The sequence below is a fragment of the Onychostruthus taczanowskii genome, unplaced genomic scaffold, assembly GCF_017590055.1.
Source record: "Onychostruthus taczanowskii isolate IOZ18803 unplaced genomic scaffold, ASM1759005v1 scaffold18, whole genome shotgun sequence".
NCBI classification, from domain to species: domain Eukaryota; kingdom Metazoa; phylum Chordata; class Aves; order Passeriformes; family Passeridae; genus Onychostruthus; species Onychostruthus taczanowskii.
Window position 1 is genome coordinate 5,254,356 of NW_024499017.1, and position 20,142 is coordinate 5,274,497.

General features: G+C 40.2%; 1 protein-coding gene across 1 annotated transcript; it reads left to right on the forward strand.

Moving 5' to 3' along the window:
• The first annotated feature begins 1,197 nt into the window (after nucleotides 1-1,197).
• On the forward strand, nucleotides 1,198-19,473 carry PLA2G15 (phospholipase A2 group XV). Its single transcript, XM_041400379.1, has 6 exons — nucleotides 1,198-1,426; nucleotides 8,610-8,766; nucleotides 10,151-10,269; nucleotides 11,730-11,828; nucleotides 12,245-12,469; nucleotides 15,267-19,473. The coding sequence occupies exons 1-6, from the start codon at nucleotides 1,288-1,290 to the stop codon at nucleotides 15,776-15,778; spliced, it is 1,251 nt and encodes a 416-aa protein (XP_041256313.1). The 5' UTR covers nucleotides 1,198-1,287; the 3' UTR covers nucleotides 15,779-19,473.
• The last annotated feature ends 669 nt before the right edge of the window (nucleotides 19,474-20,142 follow it).

Here is a 20,142-nt window from a genome sequence, read left to right on the forward strand (position 1 = left end):
TTGCAAAATAATCTTTTCAGAAATAGCTTTATCCTGAGCATGAATTGCTAACATCTGGCTCAGAAAATGTGTTTCCACAGCAGGAGCAGATATATGATTGAGTCAAGGAAACCTTGTCTGGCCCATCAGCACAATCATTACTGATGGTTTAAAGTACAAGTTTTTTTTCTCTATTTAATTTCTACTTCTGTAGATACCCTTCCTTATTCCTCTCCACAGGCAGACACTCATCAAACGACCTGCACACCAACCAGAGCACGTAGCCCCTACTAACTGGTATTGCTGAAGCACAAAGGCTTATAACACTTCTGGTTCCAAATTACTGTAATTACAGGACTGCCTGTTCTTGCTACATGTATAAAGGTCTAATGATTTTTTTTTCCTCTTAGTATTGCCAAGCGCCTGATGCCAGGGATCCTCTGTACCAATTAGCTCTCAGGTTAGTTGGGTGTTGCCTGAAGTGCAGATGTGCCCATGAGCTTCTCTATCAGCTGCTCAGTCCTTTGACCGCGTAGCACTAAAATTCCCAGCTCTTCCAAGCACTTCGGCTTTCAACCATTCTGACCACGCCCCTTATGCGCTACTTATTTTTAGACTTGTTTTGCAGCAAACGCCCATTACTTCGCTGGTAGACTTTATTACGACCAAACAACTGTAGTCGTAAAAATGACAGACAAACGCTCTCCTCCCTCAGCACGTCTCCCTCCTCAGAGCTTTCTGCCGGCCCCAGCAGAACGGGGGCAGCTGGCCCTACCTGTCCAGGCCAGCCGCCTGTGCCTGCGGCCCGGGCCGCCACACTGACAGGGAACGAGCTCCCACAGCCCGGGCCGCCACACCGACAGGGAACGAGCTCCCACAGCCCGGGCCGCCACACTGACAGGGAACGAGCTCCCACAGCCCGGGCCGCCACACTGACAGGGAACGAGCTCCCACAGCCGGGGCCGCCACACTGACAGGGAACGAGCTCCCCACAGCCGGGGCCGCCACACTGACAGGGAACGAGCTCCCACAGCCGGGGCCGCCACACGGACAGGGAACGAGCTCCCCACAGCCCGGGCCGCCACACTGACAGGACTTCCCGCGGGATGAACGAGCTCCCACAGCCGGAGCCGAGCAGCGGCCGCGCGGGCCCTCCGCGCCCGGCGGTGACGCGGGCGGGGGCGGGCCCGGCGGGGCGGGCGGGCCCTTTTCTGGCCGTGCCGGGCGGCGGGGCCGTACTCCGGCCGGGCCGCGGCAGCCCCGGCGCAGCGGTGGCGGGTCCTCTCCCCGGGGTTATGCGCAGGGGCGATGTTCCTGCCGGCTGGCGCCAGGCTCCTCCCGCGCTCCGGACGGAGCTCCTTCCTCAGCCTCCTCGTGCTGCTGCTGCTGTGCCCCGGCGGCGGGAGCGCGCCGCGCCGCCGGCCCGCGGGGCCGCCCGTGGTGCTGGGTAAGAGCCGGGAGGCGGCGGGGCGGGCGCTGCGGGGCCGGGCTGAGCTGAGCTGAGCTGAGCCGAGCCGAGCCCGCCGGCCCCGTTACCAACCCCCGGCGGGGCGGCGCGGGGGGCCGGGGCGCTGCGGGCTCCGCACGGCCGTGGGGAGCGCGCCCCGCCCGCCGCTGGCAGTGCCCGGGGGCGCTGGGGGCGCAGAGCCCGCACCGAGCGGTGGCTCCGCAGCTGCCCCGGCGCTGGCGGCTCGGCCCAGCCGCGGGAGGTCCGGGCTGGGGCTGCCTTGGCCTGGCAGCGGCTGGGGAACAGACAAGGCTTGCTTTAACACGCTTCGAGCTCATTAAGTAACACCAGAGCATCCCTGCTTAAGTCTTTCCTCTCTATGAACCTTTCGTGAAAGAATCAGATGTGGAAGGAGGAGTGATTCAATCCAGCAGTTCAACTGCCAAATAAAAAAAGAAAAAAATAGTCGCTTCATCACGTAAAATGAAAAACGAGAATTTGTTACTGGCCTGTGGTTTCACCTGTTAACACAAAATAGTTTGTAATGAATATGCAGATAATATTAATATGCTAGTTAATAAGTAATATTTATTAGTTGCTTTTTGTATCCATTGGTAATGAGATGTAAATAAATTTTAAATGTTTCAATAACTTGTCTGCTGAAGCTGTAATTCTTAAGCATTCCAAGACAGCAGGTGCATTTGTAGTAATGTCGGTAGCCAGTCCTGTGAATATATTCAGCATGCTGTATGTTCTTATTGTTGATTAATCTTGATGGTCACCGGGGAAGAAAAACTGGGAAGATTAGAAAAGTGGCATGTTGTTCAGTTCAGTCTCAATTTCTTGATAATAATTTAGGCTCTGATGGTGACTTTGTTACTGCTGTTACAAACTTCTGACTTAGAGGGGCAAACTCTACCAGAGCGTATTAAAAAATGTTCTTGTTATCTCAGGGTACAGTGTGTACAAATCCACAGCTCTTAAAAGGCCTCTGAACTGACAGGCTGTGGTTTGGAAGTAGAAACTGCAGAAGGGTGTCCTAAGAGGCAGGAGTTGAAGCAGGAAGAATTCTTTGAATTCTGTCTGGGAAGGCTAGAAACAATCTTTTGTGCCATCTTTCTGCTCTGTAGTGCTGGATGTAGCAAATAGGCCTTGGCACTTGCTCCAGTGCAAGCTTCCTGATGACAAAGATATTTTACTTGCTGATCCAACAGTGAACTCTATCTGGGAAGGAATCAAAGATTTAAAAGCAACTGGCAGAAAGGGTTACTGACTGTAGAAGTGTGGATTTACTACTGATGGATCTACTGTAAGTATATGTGTTCCCTAAGGATGGTTTTAAGAACTGTGGCTGACCTACATTTCCTGAAGAGACATTCTGGTAAATACTGTGTGGCTGAGCACATGTTCATCCAGAGTGCTTTACAACAGACTTTCTTGCTGTTACAGTGAATTTTCATCAAATGCTGCAGAACTGTGTTCTAGTCAGTCTCTGCATTTTAAAATTTGCTAGATTTTTTGCTGCCCAGTCCTCATCCTTCTTGTGTGCGTGACATGTTAAAATAAGCTTTTTAGGAATTGCTGTGATGAGGATGATGGAAGGGCTTATGAGAATAATTTAGGGAAGCATTCTAAGTGCTGGCTTAACACAGGTGTTTGGGGGAAGGGAGAAAAACCCACATCACCTGGATACACAAATGAAAAAGATTCAGAGGTGTAAGGCTGCATTATGCAAGCCTATACAAGCTTGGGTGGGAATATGTATTCCCCCAAGGTGGGAATACAGAGTTGATCCTCCTGATTTGTCAGACTGGCATTTAGACTCCTAGTTTCTCATATAAGATCAGTTTTAAAATAAATTTTTATCTTGTATTGAACAGGTTCTCATGATCAAAGCAGTCTTATCTGTTTGGAGGTTAACATGCCTCAGTAGAAAGGGGAATTAAGTTTGGTCATACTCTGTGTGTGGCAAGTTGGCCGCCTGATCTTAAGGAATAAAGAAAAAAGAAATGCTGTTTAAAGGAATGTTGTCAACATAGTGATCCCTTCAGAAATATTTTGGACCAGGGATGGTCACAAGACCCAGTGTAGCTTGCTTTCAAACCTTTTGTGTAATGACCCTGCTTTGCAGTTGCAATCTATGCTTACCCAAGTAACAGAGGGGAACTAGAGCAGAATCTTGCAAAATATGGAGTGTTGCTCATATATGGGTAACTTCTGTTCTGCTGCCCAGGTACTGACAAAACTGCTGCTTCGAGGAATCTCACATCTGAAAACAGCTGAGCTGCATGAAGACAGCCTAGTAACTCTTGCTGGTTGTGATGGCAGCAGCTCTCAGATTTGGAGAGCCCCCAGCGGGCTCAGGTGAAAGGTGGTTCTGTGGAACAGCTGTGCCAGTCTAGCAGCTCATTAGTGCTCACGTAGCTTTCCTTGTACCTGCTTGTTGGCCACTTTGTGCAGTCCTTTGTCTTGCTAAAGCATGAGGAAATAACCTGATGAGGAAGAAGTGATTAATTTTGTAGTTGAATTACTTTAATGGAGGAGCTGGCACAAAGAATGTGGAGAGTGACACCACATGGCTCGGGTTAGGTTGTTTTTACCTGGTCTGTGCATCCTCCAGGTGCCTTAGGAGCTGCTGTACCTGGAGCTCGTGTTCATTCATACCAAGGGAGCAACACCAGGGAGCAAATTGCCATGGGTAGTAACTGACAGCAAAATACTGCAGTGCAATTGCTCTGTTTTCTCTGAGATTTAAATAAAAAAGCATTGAAGAGCATTCATATAACGACATCAAAGAAGAAGGTGAAAGTCAAAACCTTATTTGCAGAGCCTGCTTGAAGGTCTGATATAAGGCACAATTCTCATTAAAACCTAAGGTGATCGTCTCAGTTTCCTTTCCCAAGTGTTTTGGGGAAAAAGGAAACTAATTATGATACTGATTTGCTTTTATGCATTTTTTTAAAGTGTTTTCCATTTAGCCAGTATGATGTAATCCTACAGAAAAATCTCCTTTAAGAACCAAAATAACCCATTGAATGCTTCTGTTCTACTAAATATCTACTAAAAATGTATATTACATATATTCTGTGCAAGTGCTTCTGCGTATCTGCTTTATATTTAGATGAACTATAATTTTTTACACTTCTTTTATCAGTTTGGTGATGTTCAACAGGCTTGTCTTTAATGCTGGTTTCAAGCAGTTTTTGTGGCTGTTCTTCCTCCTCCAATCTCTCATATAGTGCATCAATAATCACTGCATACTGTCTTGAGTCTTAGGCATTTTTGGAGCTGGTAGCCCATCCTTATGAGACCAGTGTCAGATGCACTGAACTCTTTACCTTTTAGAGCTGACTCAACACAATAACTATATCAATGTTCTGATACCTTCTGCAAACAATTTGTTAGGTACTTGGCTAAAGTTTTCTAGAAAGACACCTAAATGAAGTTTGTTAATAATTGATTTACATGCAAAGGAGCTGTGCCTGTGAATTCTTGCTGACTGCTAATTGAGCTGTGTATGTTTGTATGGTCAGCTGGCTAGATGTCAGGAGTGATTTAAATGTTTATGCCTCATGTGATCCAAGGTATCTGGAAGTATCATGTGAGACGTTGTTTGCTTTCTTGTTCCTAATTTTAAACAAGGCCTTTTCTGTGGCAGTCCATGGAGCCTATGAGCTGCTTCAAGATGTTCTCAGAGACCTGTAGTCAGAGTTTAAAATTAATTTTCCTGGAAAGTTGCTTCATTTTGAAGGAAGACTAATTTATAGAACCAAAAAGATGACAGTTATTTGAGGAAATAATACTGGTTAAAAAGTTACAATAGTTGGTAAATACACAAAGGCATTTGCATTTCAGATAAAAGTAGTAAAAATGTACCAACTGCTGGCCCTCTTTTTTTTTTTTCCCCATATGAAAAAAATATCCTGGCTCCCCACCCTGTTATTAAATAGATGCCTTTTTTTTTTTTTTCCTTAGGATCCTCAAATTTTGACATTTGTCAAATGATCTTTTTTCTTATCTGAGCAGTCTTAATGCAAGTCACTTTTAGGGTGCAATTTGCTTATTGTCTCTTGGTGGGAACTGTGAATTTGTCATTAAGACTTAAGGATAGTGATAGGCAAGAGTGGGAATGTATCCTAAAGATAATTACTGCAATTCACAATCTGTTACCTCTCTTAAACTCTAATGATATTTCTAAATGTGCTTTTCTATACAGTTTAATCACATAAAAACACATCCCAGAGGGAGATCTACTAGTTTTTTCAGGCCATATGAGACCAAAAAATTAGCCAAGGATACTATGAATATTGGAAGTGAATTTGGCTTATTGATGTATTAGAGTGAGTTTTGTTGGGATTAGCATCTTTGTGAAAAAGGAGGATGTGCTAGAACTGATAGAACACAAAATCTTATGGAAACTCTTTTTTCTGCTGAATAAGAAATCTAATTTTTCCAAATGTTGCAGTTCTGAAATCAACAGAGGAATTACACAGCTGCAAATTAGGGAAGCAGGGTACTGCTGAAGATCTTGTCTTGGACATCCGGTCTTAACTAGTGCTGATGTATTTTGCAGAACTTCACAAACAAGTTATTTTGGGCTCAGTGTGCAGCCTTTAAAAACAACTTTTAGAACTTTAAAGAACTCTCTTTAATATTTCTAGCAAAAAGGTTTAGAAACTGAAGATAATGGTAAATGAGAGGAGAAGAAGAAAAATTGCATACAGATTACTCTTCCTGCAGGACCATTTTCTGTATGATCTGAAAACAAAGGGAAAAATGTTTTTCTACTGCTTTCAAATACCACCATAGAAAATTTAGAAAGCTACACCCTTAACCTACAGAATTAATCTTCAGTGTCATATTTTTTAACCTGTTACTTATAAAAAACCACTAAGTAGTTCTCCAGCCAAAATGTAAATCATTAACACTGTTAAACTGGTTGGGTTGAGGGCTGAAGATCTTGCATGTTTTTTTCCATAATCTCAAAACCAAAAATCTGTATTTTGTTTCCTATAGATTCATCACGAAGCATCTTCAGTTTGCAAAGTATACTTTAGCAAATAAAAAAGCCCTAAGGTGTGAGTGATAGTGATTAGCAACTTTACTGTTAATATGGAAATGTAAACATGACAAAAACATTTTTCTTAATCCCTGCTTTACAAACAAACAGGCTTCATACTTGTACATCAGAATTTCTTTTTTAGCTAAGTATTTATCTTTGCACAGGTAGAATTTGTCCTTTATCTTTTGTTTAGAATTGAAAAAAATTGCCATTTTTCATCTTGTTCCTTGTCATCCCTTGAGTAAAATCTGTATGTCATGTTTCTCATCTTGTGTCCTGAATTGGACACAGGAGCAGAGCCTCTATCCTCCAGAAGCTTGAAGATGAAATAACTAAATGAAAGTTGCAGTTAATCTAAGATCATTCCATTAAGTCCAAGTGAGACTTTATACAGTTTCCTGCTTTCAGTGCTTTGTTGATAGAGGTATCTTGATTATAATCTGAAGCTTCTTCAGCTGTGAGTTTTCCCTACTCTGAGCAGGAGTGCTTGTGATTGATTGAGTGCAGTTTGGAAACCTCAGCAAGTTCTCCAAACTCTAATACCCCAGGTGTTTGTCTAAGTCTTTGAAGGGTATCTTTGCTGGAAGAATTTTATTTTTACCCAAGGAAGTGAGATTCCAGGCTAGAACAAAATGTCACTCTTCTTTGTTTTGCATTGAAATTGAAGACAAAATCAACCTGTTCTGTCCTTGGCGGGTCTGCTGCAGAAACTGGGCAGTCATGAAAGGCTGATATAAATAGAATTACATTCTGTTCCCCTTCCAATTAAAAGCACTGATACGGCAGAGGCACGAGACTGGAACAAGTTGTTGCCTTAGTTTTCTAAGCAATTACTAAGTAGGATTTTGTGAGGTTACAAGACTGAACTTCAGTAAACTCTTTCTAGGGTGTGATGCAATGGTGTAATCTCCCTTACTATGCTTTCCAGTATATCAGAGTCCTTGAAATATGACCTAAAATAAACCATGGTCAGCTACTGGGCCTTTTAACGTTTCACTTCAGGTGACAAAAATAAAGCTCCTAAAAACCTAATGAGAAAGTAGAGGTAGTTAATAAAGAAATCCTGAGGTACATCTCATGGTCGGGCATAACCTGCTGTGGTTGGAGGTTGTAAGAGTGTGGTTATCTGAAGTTTTGGCCTTTTTCAGTTCTGCAATAACTTTTTTTCTAAAAGAACATCTGGTTTTCCAGTTAAATTAGGCATTCTGCTAAATGATATTATCTCTTTCCTTAAACCATTGGTAAGTATCAATGTATTGTAGAACTCAAACTGATTTGGTTGCAGTTTACTGGGGCATAGGGGGAACAAATGTATGGGTAGACCTGCATTAAAAAACTTCAAAACGAAACATTGACAAGCACACCCTAAAAAGGGGGCTTTGTGGACCTGGAAGGAGTGGAGGGATCCCTTAAGAAGTGCCTAACTTCTAAATTTTTCTAATACAGAAAAAAATTTCAGTTACTGAAATGTTTTTGTCTTTTGGTTCTTGAGGAAAAAATGGCTAAACATAACAGAATGTAAACTGTCTCTGGAAACTTGGTGCTGAAAATTGTTATAAATCAATACTTTTTATGTTTCTAATGTCAAGTTGATAGTTGGTAGGCAACTGTTTAAAGAGAACCAAGTTGTGCAGTTGTGATGCTCTGGGAAAAAAGTTCTTTCAGAAAGATTCAGTTTGTTCTTGAAAACACAGATAAGTTTGGTAATGTCCTAGGCAATCTTTTTTTTTCTTACCCATGCATGCTGCTTTATAGTCTGCTCTTTGAAGTTAGGAGCTGTTCATCCAGAATCATTCTACGTGTTGGGTTTCTCAGGTAATGACCTTTGAAAATATAGAAATATTTTCAGTGGAAAGTGTATATGTAGTACCTTCTTATTATGCAGTATTTTTTGTCCAATTACAAAACCTGGTGTCTCTGGGTGCAGTGATAATGCACATAAGGGCTGCAGTATTTAGTAGTATTTTTTCTCCAATTACAAAACCTGGTGGTGTCTCTGGGTGCAGTGATAATGCACATAAGGGCTGCAGTATTTAGCTGCGTATACTGCAATAGAAAATGTTATATGCTTTAATTAAATGTCTCCTTTTCATATCTCTCTCTCCTCTTTATATTTTCCAGTTCCAGGAGACTTAGGTAATCAGTTGGAAGCCAAGTTAGATAAGCCATCAGTGGTGCACTATCTCTGCTCTAAGAAGACAGACAGTTATTTTACACTCTGGCTGAATCTAGAATTGCTTCTGCCTGTCATCATTGACTGCTGGATTGATAATATCAGGTAAGAGCAGAAATGTTGCTCTTTGCAGTTACATCCTTTCCATAGGCTGATGTGCAGAATGGCTGCATTTAAATTCCTTTTCTGATTCAAGACCAGTGAGAGGAATGACTTGGAATTCTGCTGGGTAGGCTAACAGGATGGGTCTGAAGATGTAGCTCTGTTCCTCTGAAGCAGCTGTAATTGCTGATGAGGAGCAGAGGCTCTCTTAGTTCCTTCCACTTTCTCCTCTACCAGTGACTCAGTGTAGGTTTGATCACTTGTTAGACACCTCTGTGACTTATCTCAAGGAGGAGGTTTTCTGCTCTTTTTTTTTTTTCTTCTTTTTTTATTTCTTTTTCTGCCAAGTAATAGGACAAGAGGAAATAGGCAGAAACTGATGCACAATTCTGAAATATTTTGGTTTTAAAAATTGCCCAATTTAAAGCTTTCGGGCTATTTCATAATTCAACCTGCTTTATTAGTATTCCTGTAAAAATAATATAAATATATGTATGAAAACAAGAAATAATTAGCTGGTGCAATTAGAAACTATTGTGATGGCATGTTGCTCTTTTATGAATGTACCGAGCTGTTGTAAAGCAGTCTGCTTTATCTTGCCCTGTGCCTTATGGATTAGAGAGATTTTTGTAAGAGATTTTTGTGCATTGGTTTAGATTCTTAGGCTTCATCTAGGGGAAAAAACTTGCATTCAGAAATGGCAATTATATTGATATGGTACTAAAAACAAACCAACCCCCAACTGTAATAATAGGGATGATTAAAGAAATAAACTCCTGACTCAGTGCTCCAGATTCTTCACATCCTAAGTTGATTTGAAAAGTATTTACACAACACTTAATACCTCAGTATATTTCCTGAGGTGCCAGTTGTCATTAATCAGGAAATAAAGTATATTTCCTTATGCTGGTATGGATGTTTCTAGTTAAAGAGAAATTAATTATTTTAGATAGGTTAATATTTTTATGTCTGATTTAATAGGTATTTTCTGTCCTATTGCCACATTCCTATGCTCTTTATAAGTTTTTCCATTTTGTGGCTTGATGCATAGTCAAATGTTATAGAACTATATAAAGTAGGTGATATTAAAGATGAAGTTCAGTCACACTTCCATATGCTCAGTTTTACAGGGACAAAAAGTCTTAGATTCTGCACCATGAAGCATTGGAGTAATTAAAGTAACTATTTGCACTGTATAATCTCTTAGCCATAAGAGTACTCTGATCATGTCTGCTTGGCTTGGGTTTTTTTCCTCCTTCTGAGTAACAGCACTTAAAGTTCTTGTACTGCACTCAGAATGTAAGACCCAGTGTAACTGAGGGTTGTCATGTGGCAATAAAACATGTTCAATGGTTTTTTTAATTGTTTTTCTTCCCCTCCTCCCCAGGCTGGTATATAATCGAACAAGTAAGATTACAGAACCACCAGATGGAGTGGATATCAGAGTGCCAGGCTTTGGGCAGACATTTTCCTTGGAATTTCTTGACCCAAGTAAAAGGAGCGTTGGTATGTACAAGCTGTGTCTGGAGTGCTTTGTCACTTGGAGGTTTTTCTAGTTTGTCTTTATGCAACAAGCTTCTGAAATGTGATTTCAAATTACAATTCTGTGAGCTCACTTGGCTTTTAAGAGTTTGCATTGCATTGTATTGTTTCATTTGTTGCATGGCCTGATGGATTGAGACAAGAAGATTCCATGTTATTTAGTGTTGTGTCAAATCTAACTTTGGTGGATGAAATCTGAGTAGGCATATTGAGGACAGATGCTTTCTGAAAATGAGATAGTTGAGTAGAAAATTCTGTGACAGAAGCTTGACAAGCAAAACTGAAATAAAAGAACAAGTTCTGAGTTAAATGTTCTTTGGTCTTAGGAATGGGTTAATTGGATTGGGAGAATATGGTACCACAATGTGTAGCTCCTTGTATTTTGCTGGTGTCAGAATAATTATATAATTGCGTTTGTGCTGCAAAAGATTTCTGCATTAATGTGTTTGCAGGGTTTTTTATTTGGTGTTTTTGTAGAAGTATGTTTCAGAAAACACTGAGTTTGATAAGCTTTTGTGAGTTGTTCACTGTGGCTGAAGACTGGAGGAGTTGAATAGGCAGTAATGGACTGAGCTTCACATGCTGTATAGCATGGATCTGTTCTTTAAGGGCACTGATGTGCTTAATTATCTGCACTACATCACTCTTACACCTAGAACAGAGCTATGATTACATTCTCCACTTGAGGGACAGTATGGTAAACATTCAAGACTAACAAGTGAGGTTCTCTCAAAACTTAAATATGGCTCTGTTCAGTGGACTGTTCTGACACTGTTACTGAATGCAGTCATGGTAATACTTAAATCCCATATATCAAACCTTCTATTAAGTAACATCTTTCAATATGCAGTCTGTAACTGTTTCCCTTTTTGCTATTAAAGCTTTATGTTTGGTTACTTAAGTCTTAGTTCACTACCCCAGAGATAAAAAAAATAGTTTTGGGGTAGTTTCTGGAGTTCTGCCCTAGGGTATATAATAAGCATTTGTTTTCAAGAACAAATGTTTAAGTCCAGGCCAACTGTTACTTCCTGCCTGTTGTTAATTTGTGATCAACAAAACTATGACTCTGATGAAAACCCCTCAAAATTATTATGTTGCAGTTCAAGGGTAAACTTTCCTCTGCTGAGTAAGATTTATCCACTTTGCCTATACTACATTTGGCTGCCAAAATGCTTGAGAGGTCAGCCATGTAGTAAGAAGTTTTAATGGTGATATTCTCTCAATTTTGGGGGATAGTGAGCATAACTCATTTTGTTTAATATGCATGCAGCTTTCTAGATTGTTAAAGGCAAACTGCAGGTTTAATGTGTATGTATGTTGTCAGAGATAATGCCTCTGGAACTTTGTTTTGCAGTAGTGGCTGACAGCTGCTTCTCACACTAACCTTGTTACTCTTCTGTTTCTCTCTTATCTGATATTTACAGGAAGCTACTTTTATATGTTGGTGCAGAGTTTAGTAGATTGGGGCTACAAACGTGATGAAGATGTAAGAGGAGCACCTTATGACTGGAGAAAGGCACCAAGTAAATAATACACTGTTACTTTAATAAAATTATGACTCTTCTAGCCAGAAAATAATGTATCCAATAACTTCTCTTATCCTTTACAATCTAAAAACTTAATTTTGTCTAGTTCTTGGGGTCTGGGTGCTCCTGGATGCAAATGCAATCTTGGTCTTGTGGTTTTGGTTTTTTTTTTTCTTTGTTAAACAACTTGCTACTTAAAAGTTGCTTAAAACCAGAGCAAAACAACAGAAAAAAACCCATTTCAGCAAAGTATGTCCACGTAAAACCCCCGCCCCTCCCATTCAATACTGGAATTTCTAAGGTCTGCATTATTAATTCTGCAGACAGTTCAACACCATTATTTAAAAGCTTATTTTTTTTAAAGCTCAGCATTCACAATTAACAACTATCACTGTGTAATCTGTATATTTTAGATGAGAATGAAGACTATTTTGTGGCACTTCGCAAGATGATAGAGTTGCTGTATGAGCAGTATGGAAGCCCTGTTGTCCTGATTGCCCACAGCATGGGAAATATGTACACCCTCTACTTCCTGAACCGCCAGTCCCAGGATTGGAAGGACAAGTACATCAAGGATTATGTGTCATTAGGTGCTCCGTGGGGGGGAGTGGCTAAAACTCTCCGTGTGCTGGCTTCAGGTAGGTAATTTGAGGCTTTGCCCTGTACTGTGTGTGTAGTGCACAGTGCTAACCAGACTGTTGACTGTAGGCCTGCAGGATGAGAGTTTAAGGTACCATGAAGGGAAAAATACTTTCTTGCAAGTGACAACAACTTGATGTTTCAAGCCTTGCAACCCAACTGTTATCTTTCAAATTTGTGGGGGTGGACTGAGATTTCCCACATCCTGTAACCAGGAGCTTTCTTCCCTTGTTGACCTCTCCTGACCTCTTTTCAGCAGATTGTTGTGTTGTCTGCTGTTTGGCCTGATGCCTTCCCTTTCTGTCCCTTCTGCCACCAGCCTGATTGCTCTCTGTTCAGTATGGCAAAGCTACCAAGCATTCCAGAACATTCCGCAGTTTCCTTTGATTAAAGATCACACAGCTGCGTGAGGTTATCATTAAAGGAAATTTGTGGAGATAGTGGGGAACTAGTGTCAACAGTGTAAATGTCAGGTGAAAATTATTACTCTGCAGATTAGGAAAGTGAATCTTTGAGGTCTTGGGTTTAGCACACTGGATATGCCAGAGACTAAAAAACAAAAAAAAATTAATAAAGCAGCATTATGTACTTCACTAAGTAACTGAAAATGACCGATGGAAAATCTTCACTTACCCATCATGTGATACCATAATTACATCATGTGCTTTGGCGTGCAGTTCTCGATGTTTCTGGCTTGGTTTTGTAGCTTGTTTCTGACTTGTTAGCTGTGGATATCCACTATCTTCTTCCTAATCAAAGTTGACATCAAAAATTGGTCTTCATCAAAATGCAAAACACACAACAAGAGTCAGCCATGCATGGACGGAGCAAAGAATGCTTTGCTTGGCAAAGGCATTTGATTCTCAACAGGAGTGCACTACTCCATTACTAATTAGAAAACTTGATTCAATACAAACACCCAATTCACACACTGTTGAAGCTGTTGAAATGTCACTGTAAAAATTTATTTCCCTTTTCCCACAGGTTTTGTCTGACATATTTGCTTGCTACAGAAATGGCAAGAAGTGAACAATGTTAATATCACCCTCATAAAATTACACAATTGTATTCCCTAGTCCCGTATCTCTGTTGGTGCTTCATACCTTGTCTACACTTTATAATGCATCTCAAGCAAAGGGGCTAATTATACTAATGCATAATGAATAGCTAAATTTCTACTAAAATATAGTCAGTCATATTTTAGTCTGTGTATCTGTTGTACTAAAACTTCCATGTTTTGGAGCAGAAATTTAAGAATCATGTAAGAAAGTTACATGGGCAAACATAATATCAGAATGTACAGGTTTAAGCAGTTTCTATCTCAAATATCTGTAATAAAGCACCACCATCAGCCCTTGGACTGCATTAATCTATTTAAGAGTTTCTGAAGTTATTAGTGTTAGTATGCTGAAGAATTGTTGCTTTAAAGGAAAATACTGCATTTCAGCAGGAAAGGCAGGGCACTCTGTGAATGCATTCTTTCTGCTCCCATTCCTGTTTATAATATGTGATGCCAGGAACTTCATGTCAAATCCACAGCTGTGTTATCTAAGTGGTAAACAGTACACAGGTGGAATTGTTTTCTGGAGATTTTTGTCACAGTTTCAGCTTCTCGTACATGGGCTTTGCTGGGTCCCACTGTAGGGCACAAAGACACAAAGCTCACAGTGGTTTGTTTCCATTTTTAACATGTTGAAAGGTCGGAATATTAGCAGTGTATTCCTTACACCTAATGTTTTGATGTGTCTGCTGACTTAAATGTGGTGTTGGCCACCCTGTACTTCTTAACTTACGAGAAAAGTAAAGGATTTGAGAAGCACTTTGTTTCAGTTCTGTAAGAGAAGGCTGGGATAGTCAGGTTCTATGTTTGATTATTCTGCTGGAAATAAATCTTGTACACATTCCTTTCATTGTTCAGTTCAGAACTTGGGCTTTCCTTGCTGAAAACTGCCAAGCAGTGTTCAGTAACTTAGTGGTGGGAGTGCACAGCGAAGTTGTTCCACCACACAGTATCATGAGACCCATTTTTTAGGACCTTTGTGATTCTTGCTGTGCATTTGAATTTTCTTTATCTGTTTCAGACTAGCAATGTCTCCATATAGTCTTCCTAAAGATGGCATTAGTGTGCTTTGTGTCTCCTTGCTGAAGCAATAGTGCCACCCCATGGAATTGAAATAGCACCAAAGTATTTTTTTCAGGAATAGTGGTTTCAGTTGCAGCATGTCAATTTTTAGGGCATGGTTGACCGGGACATGCTGTAAAATGGACATGGTTGACCTGGTTACATGCTGTAACCACCTGGAAATAATGGAAAATAAAATTCAAAGTTCAGCTGACAAAATAATTGAGGTGTGACAGCCACTGTGATAATGAAAACAAACAAGGAATATAAACTTGTTTGTCTCAGGGTTTTGTTGGGTTTTTTCCTTCGTTGTTTTTTATTTTTTTTTTAAGCAATCACTGTATTTATTAAGCAGCTTTTGATTTTGTGAAGATGGAAGAACAGGGTTAAAATATGCAGGAAGGTGCATATAAATTATCACTTAGTCATGTGTTAGTTCAAGCCATTTGTTTCAGTTATTCATCAACTCATATTTAAATCTTGGAAGTTATTAAAAGTCAGTTTGTAGAAGTTAATTTATGAGACAATCATAAATGAGGAAGAACTTTTCAAATTGTCACTGTAAGCCAGGAGAACAAACTTATTCAAATTATCACCATGAGTGCTAGTAATTGCTGCTGATTAAGATTGATGTCTTGCTTTATGGATAATGAAATTCCACTTTTCTCCCTAAGGTGACAACAACAGAATCCCCGTTATCAGTTCACTCAAGATCAGAGACCAGCAGAGATCAGCAGTTTCCACGAATTGGATGCTCCCCTACAACTACACGTGGCCTCCAGACAAGGTGTTTGTGAGCACCCCCACAGCCAACTACACTCTGCGGGATTACTGGAAGTTCTACAGGGACATTGACTTCGAGGACGGCTGGCTGATGAGGCAGGACACGGAGCACCTGGTGTACGGCATGACCCCGCCCGGCGTGCGCATCCACTGCCTCTACGGCACGGGCGTGGAAACCCCCGACTCTTTCCACTACGAAAGCTTCCCTGACAGAGAGCCCAAGATTTTCTACAGCGATGGGGACGGTACAGTGAACTTACAGAGTGCCTTGCAATGCAGAAAGTGGGTGGACAGGCAAAAACAGGAAGTGGTGATGTTGGAGCTTTCAGGAAACGAGCACATTGAAATGCTGTCCAATGATACTACTATCTCCTATGTGAAAAAGCTGCTCTTTGATTTGTGATAACCTTGTGTTGATAGTTATTTTCCTCACCTGTGATGCCTTCCCTTAAATATGGGGAAATGCCTTTTAATCCCTTGATACTTAGATATTTGAATTATTTATTTTGCTTTTTTAAAAGGTTGTTTTCAAGTTGCTTGGTATTCTAAATGATTGTTTGTCTCTGATTTGTGTTCATGATATTTCATGGTATTTTCACATTCTGAAACTTTTGTCAAATATGCATTTTGGTGCCTCTGGTGTTTGTGTTCAATGGTCATACAGACTTTCATTTGGAGATTGTGCAGCCCCTTGCACATACCACATGGAGTCATAAATCCCAGAGTTCCTTTGTGTGGTCTTTGCAGGTTTGGAGTGGAAGGCTAGGAAGGATGGCAATTTTGGATGCCCCAGGGAATGGTATTAACAATTTGGCAAACACAGTAAGCATTTTAAAGGGTCTTGTATGTTCTGATCCACAGTTCCCAGTGGATTAGTTTGTAAATTGTGCATATCTACTAGGAAGAGGTCTGCCTGGAGCTGTGCTACCATTGTTGTAATCCAGACTTTTATTTATTACAGCCTGTTGGGGGGGAAAAGATAGTTGTGTAAACTACTTGAAGCTTCTTTATTAGGTGCCCTACTGGGTTATTTTGGAGAAATGTTTTGCTTATCAACTTCTAGAATCCCTGATCACATACAGTCTGGAGTCTGAGGAATTCTCAGCCTGTGCTTTATTTCTCAACGAGGGAATGAAGCTAAACTGTGATTGGTGCTTGTAATAACTGTAGCAGTGTGGAGCAGCACATCAGTCAAAGCTAACTGAATACTGGCAAACAGTCTGTAAGGTATAGAATTGCATTGCTGGGTGGAAAACCACCTCCTGTAGTGGAAATGATAATGGATGGTGGGCAGTATTTACAGAAAAGTGAACTTCTGAAATAGAGTGGGGAATGAAAGCCAGTATGGAGTATAAACCTTGTTCTCAGTCAAATACTTTGGCTATGGTCCATTTACATGACTAGGCAGTGATTGGATCAACATTGCTTTCCACTGAAAAGAAATTTTTTGCTTTAGGACTAAATGTAATTTCCCATTGATTACAAGCTTCATTTTTGCAGTTTGAAGAAGTTGGGACATGTGGTTCCTTAAATGTTTCTATAAATTGCTGATCAGGCAGTTCTGTAATTTCCTACAGTGTTGTTCTACTCAATGTTAAAATAGTAATTTCAACTCTGACCTCCACAGAAGTGCTGGCCTGAAGGCCATCATATTTACCATCACAATTACAGAAGTCCTGTTAGAGAAATAGTTATACTCAAAAATTCTCTCTTGCTTGCTTTAAAACCAGTCACCCAGTTAGACAGCACTTACTTTTAAAAACACAGCTTTGAATGCTTTCAAAATGCTAGGTTCTCCAAGAAAAATATTTTAAGAGTTGCAGCAACTCATCAAACTATTAAGGATTCGTTACTTAAGAAACTGAGTTTGTCTAAAGGCTAAAGTTTTAACTATTTTGGTATCATGCCTAAAATGTTTTCTGACACTAGACATATCAGTAAGATCTGTTGAACTGATGGGCTTGAACTCTTGCTATTGTAGAATGGAACGAGGAGGTAGTTTTAAGACTTCAGTTTAATTCAGAAATCTCTTGTTAATTCAATACAATTTGAACTAGAGTCATCAACAAGCTAATTATCTTACTAGGTTTTAACTTCCTTATGTAGCTTTATTTCCCCCTCTGCATTTTTTCCTAGTGCTTATGTTGGGGGAGTGTAGACATTTTCCTGATTTTTAAAATGGATCGTTAATGTTGTCTTCACTTGCCAAGGGCCCTACAGTCCAGCAGCAAGATTGCCTAGACTTTTCCAGAGTAAGTACTGAGTTGTCCACAGCCTTTGCAATGTGTAACTGCTGAAATGAAAAAAAAAAAAAAAAACAACCAAAAACAAGCTACAACCAATTCCCCCAAAAGAAGCCCAACAACAATGAGGAGGGGAAAAAAGCCCCAACCCACCTTCAAAAAATCACCCCAAAAATTGCCCTTTAGCTAAGTGATCTATTTTATGCGGGGCTTGTCAGCTGGATAAGCTTCAGGCTTGTGTTCCAAGACTGCTCAAAGATGATAAAGCTCTTCCTTGGTCTGACTCAATTTTTGAATAAATGGCTATTTGAATAAATTACAGAAAACATATAATCAAAATCTGTATTTCTTGCCGAAGTAGAATGCCTGTTAATAAGCACTGGATTGAGTGGAGCTGGAGGCTGTATTGCAGGATACCAACATAGGCATCAAGGGCTGAAGAATGAGAAAACAATGTAGGTAAACAATTCTTAACCTGATTTGGAGAATGTTTGTAAGATTCATTTGGATCCTTACCCATTAATCAATAGCATTTTCAGTCTCATAGCAAGAATTTAGCTGCGGGGATATTTTGTGATTTGAAGTTCCAAAATACATGATTCAAAAAGTGCTTGGTTTTTTGGTTCTTTTTTTCTTTAGTATTTTTTAAATACACTTTTTGTGACCCAAAAGAAGAAAAAAAGCACAACTTTCTTATTCTTTTCTAATTTTGGCAACCTAGTACTGTGTTTCTGAGATTAGTTGGCTGTATCTTTTAACCTAAAGTTTTCTAAACCAGTTTTTCTGTTAGTAGACAAGCCTTGTGATAATGTGGTAAAATGAAGCTGAAGGTTTTTCAAGGCTTTTATTTGTTTGTTCTGTTGTTTGTCACTATAAAGCCTTGTTGTACTGTTGTAAAGAAATGTGTGTACCTGAGGCATAAGTGCTGTGAGAGCAAGCACAGCACCTCTGGTGTTCTTTGATTGCTTGCAGTGCATCTGCAGGCTGGAGTTTTATGTCCAGAAAGTGTGGGAGTTTCTTGGTCTTTTTTCCCCCTACAAAATGATCATCAGCCCTTTCATTTGCAGTTTCTTGCACGTTAGGATGCAGTTCTCACTGAGAAGTGGATGCGTTATTCCAGTTGCTGAAGTGGAAGCCCTGCACTGTGTGAGGAGTGGCTGCTCTCTGAGCAGATCCTCTGCAGGGGCAGCACTGAGCATTGCTGTCACGCCTGCTGCAGCCATGGGCTCTGAGCTGTCTCCATTCCTGCGGGGAGAGAGGTCTGAAAAAAAATCTTTAGTAAGAATGTGGCACTTTGATAACAGGATTAACTCAGGTGCTTTGCCACGCTGCACAGCTGAAGTGTCTGAATTCACTAATGTATCTTTGTTATACCTAAAGCATTAATTATGTGTCTCTTTCCATAGCTTTTACTTTTGTTTTATTCTTCCAGGAGATTTTCAGAAACCAAAACTAGTCTTCAGGACCAAATGTGTTTCTTATTTTTGGCAACTTGTATAGAAAATGCTGAAGTAGCTTTCAGCTGTCATTGTAGTACTTATGAAGAGGTTCAGAGTCACTATGTGATTTGTATAAAAGCAGAAAGCTTCAATAACAAGCAATAATTGCAAAGGATTTGCAGACCAAAGGAAGGAATGTTTGGTATTAAGGTAATTCTTGGAACACAGTGTGTTCAAGGCCCTCTTAAATTCAGGGAATGTTTGGCAGTGACTTTGCTGCTCTACACTAACCAGTATTTTGTACAGAACATATTCTGAGGCCTGGCATTTTATATGTTCCTGTGTATGAATGTGTTCAATAGATTTTGAATATTTTATTGTCAAATTTGATAATATAATAAAGTTGATCTAATACAGATTGTCTCCTGTTGTGAATAATGTGCTGTCTCAGTTCCCAGAGGAAATGAAAACTTGGTGGTGTTTTTCTTCCCTAAAGATGATTGGTGTCTCTCACAGTAATTCTTGCTTAATCTCCCAAATGCATGTACTGTCTTGTGGTACATTTGGAGTTCACTGTTAATTGTTCTTGAATTTATAGAGGTTTGGGATTGAGACTACTCAATTTCTTTTTCCTTGCATCTTACTTGCTTGTCTTGTGTTTAAAAAAAACCAAAAAGTTCTCAGGTTGCCTTACAATTCTGCTCAGGTAATTATTTTGAAATTAATTCCTCAATTGTGAAGTGTTTTAAATGCCTGCAGTTGCCTTTATGGTGTTGGTTTCCAAACTGATCCACAAACCCATGCATGATGACCATACTGTTTTATAGTTGTATGAAACAATTTTTTTCCAATTAAAAATAGTGCATTGTGGCTTTTTAGAAGCTGTAATGCTAGACAGTGATTCTGTGAGCATCTGGGGTTTTTTTTTAACACGATAATGACTGTAATACCAGTGAGTGTTAGTGCCTGCTGTTCCTCTCTGTGCCCTAGATGCACTGTTGGGACATCTTGTCCCAGTACAGATCTCATCCATGCCTGCCTCAAGGTTTGTGACCCCATATGATTGCAGGAAAAAGGGGAATGTG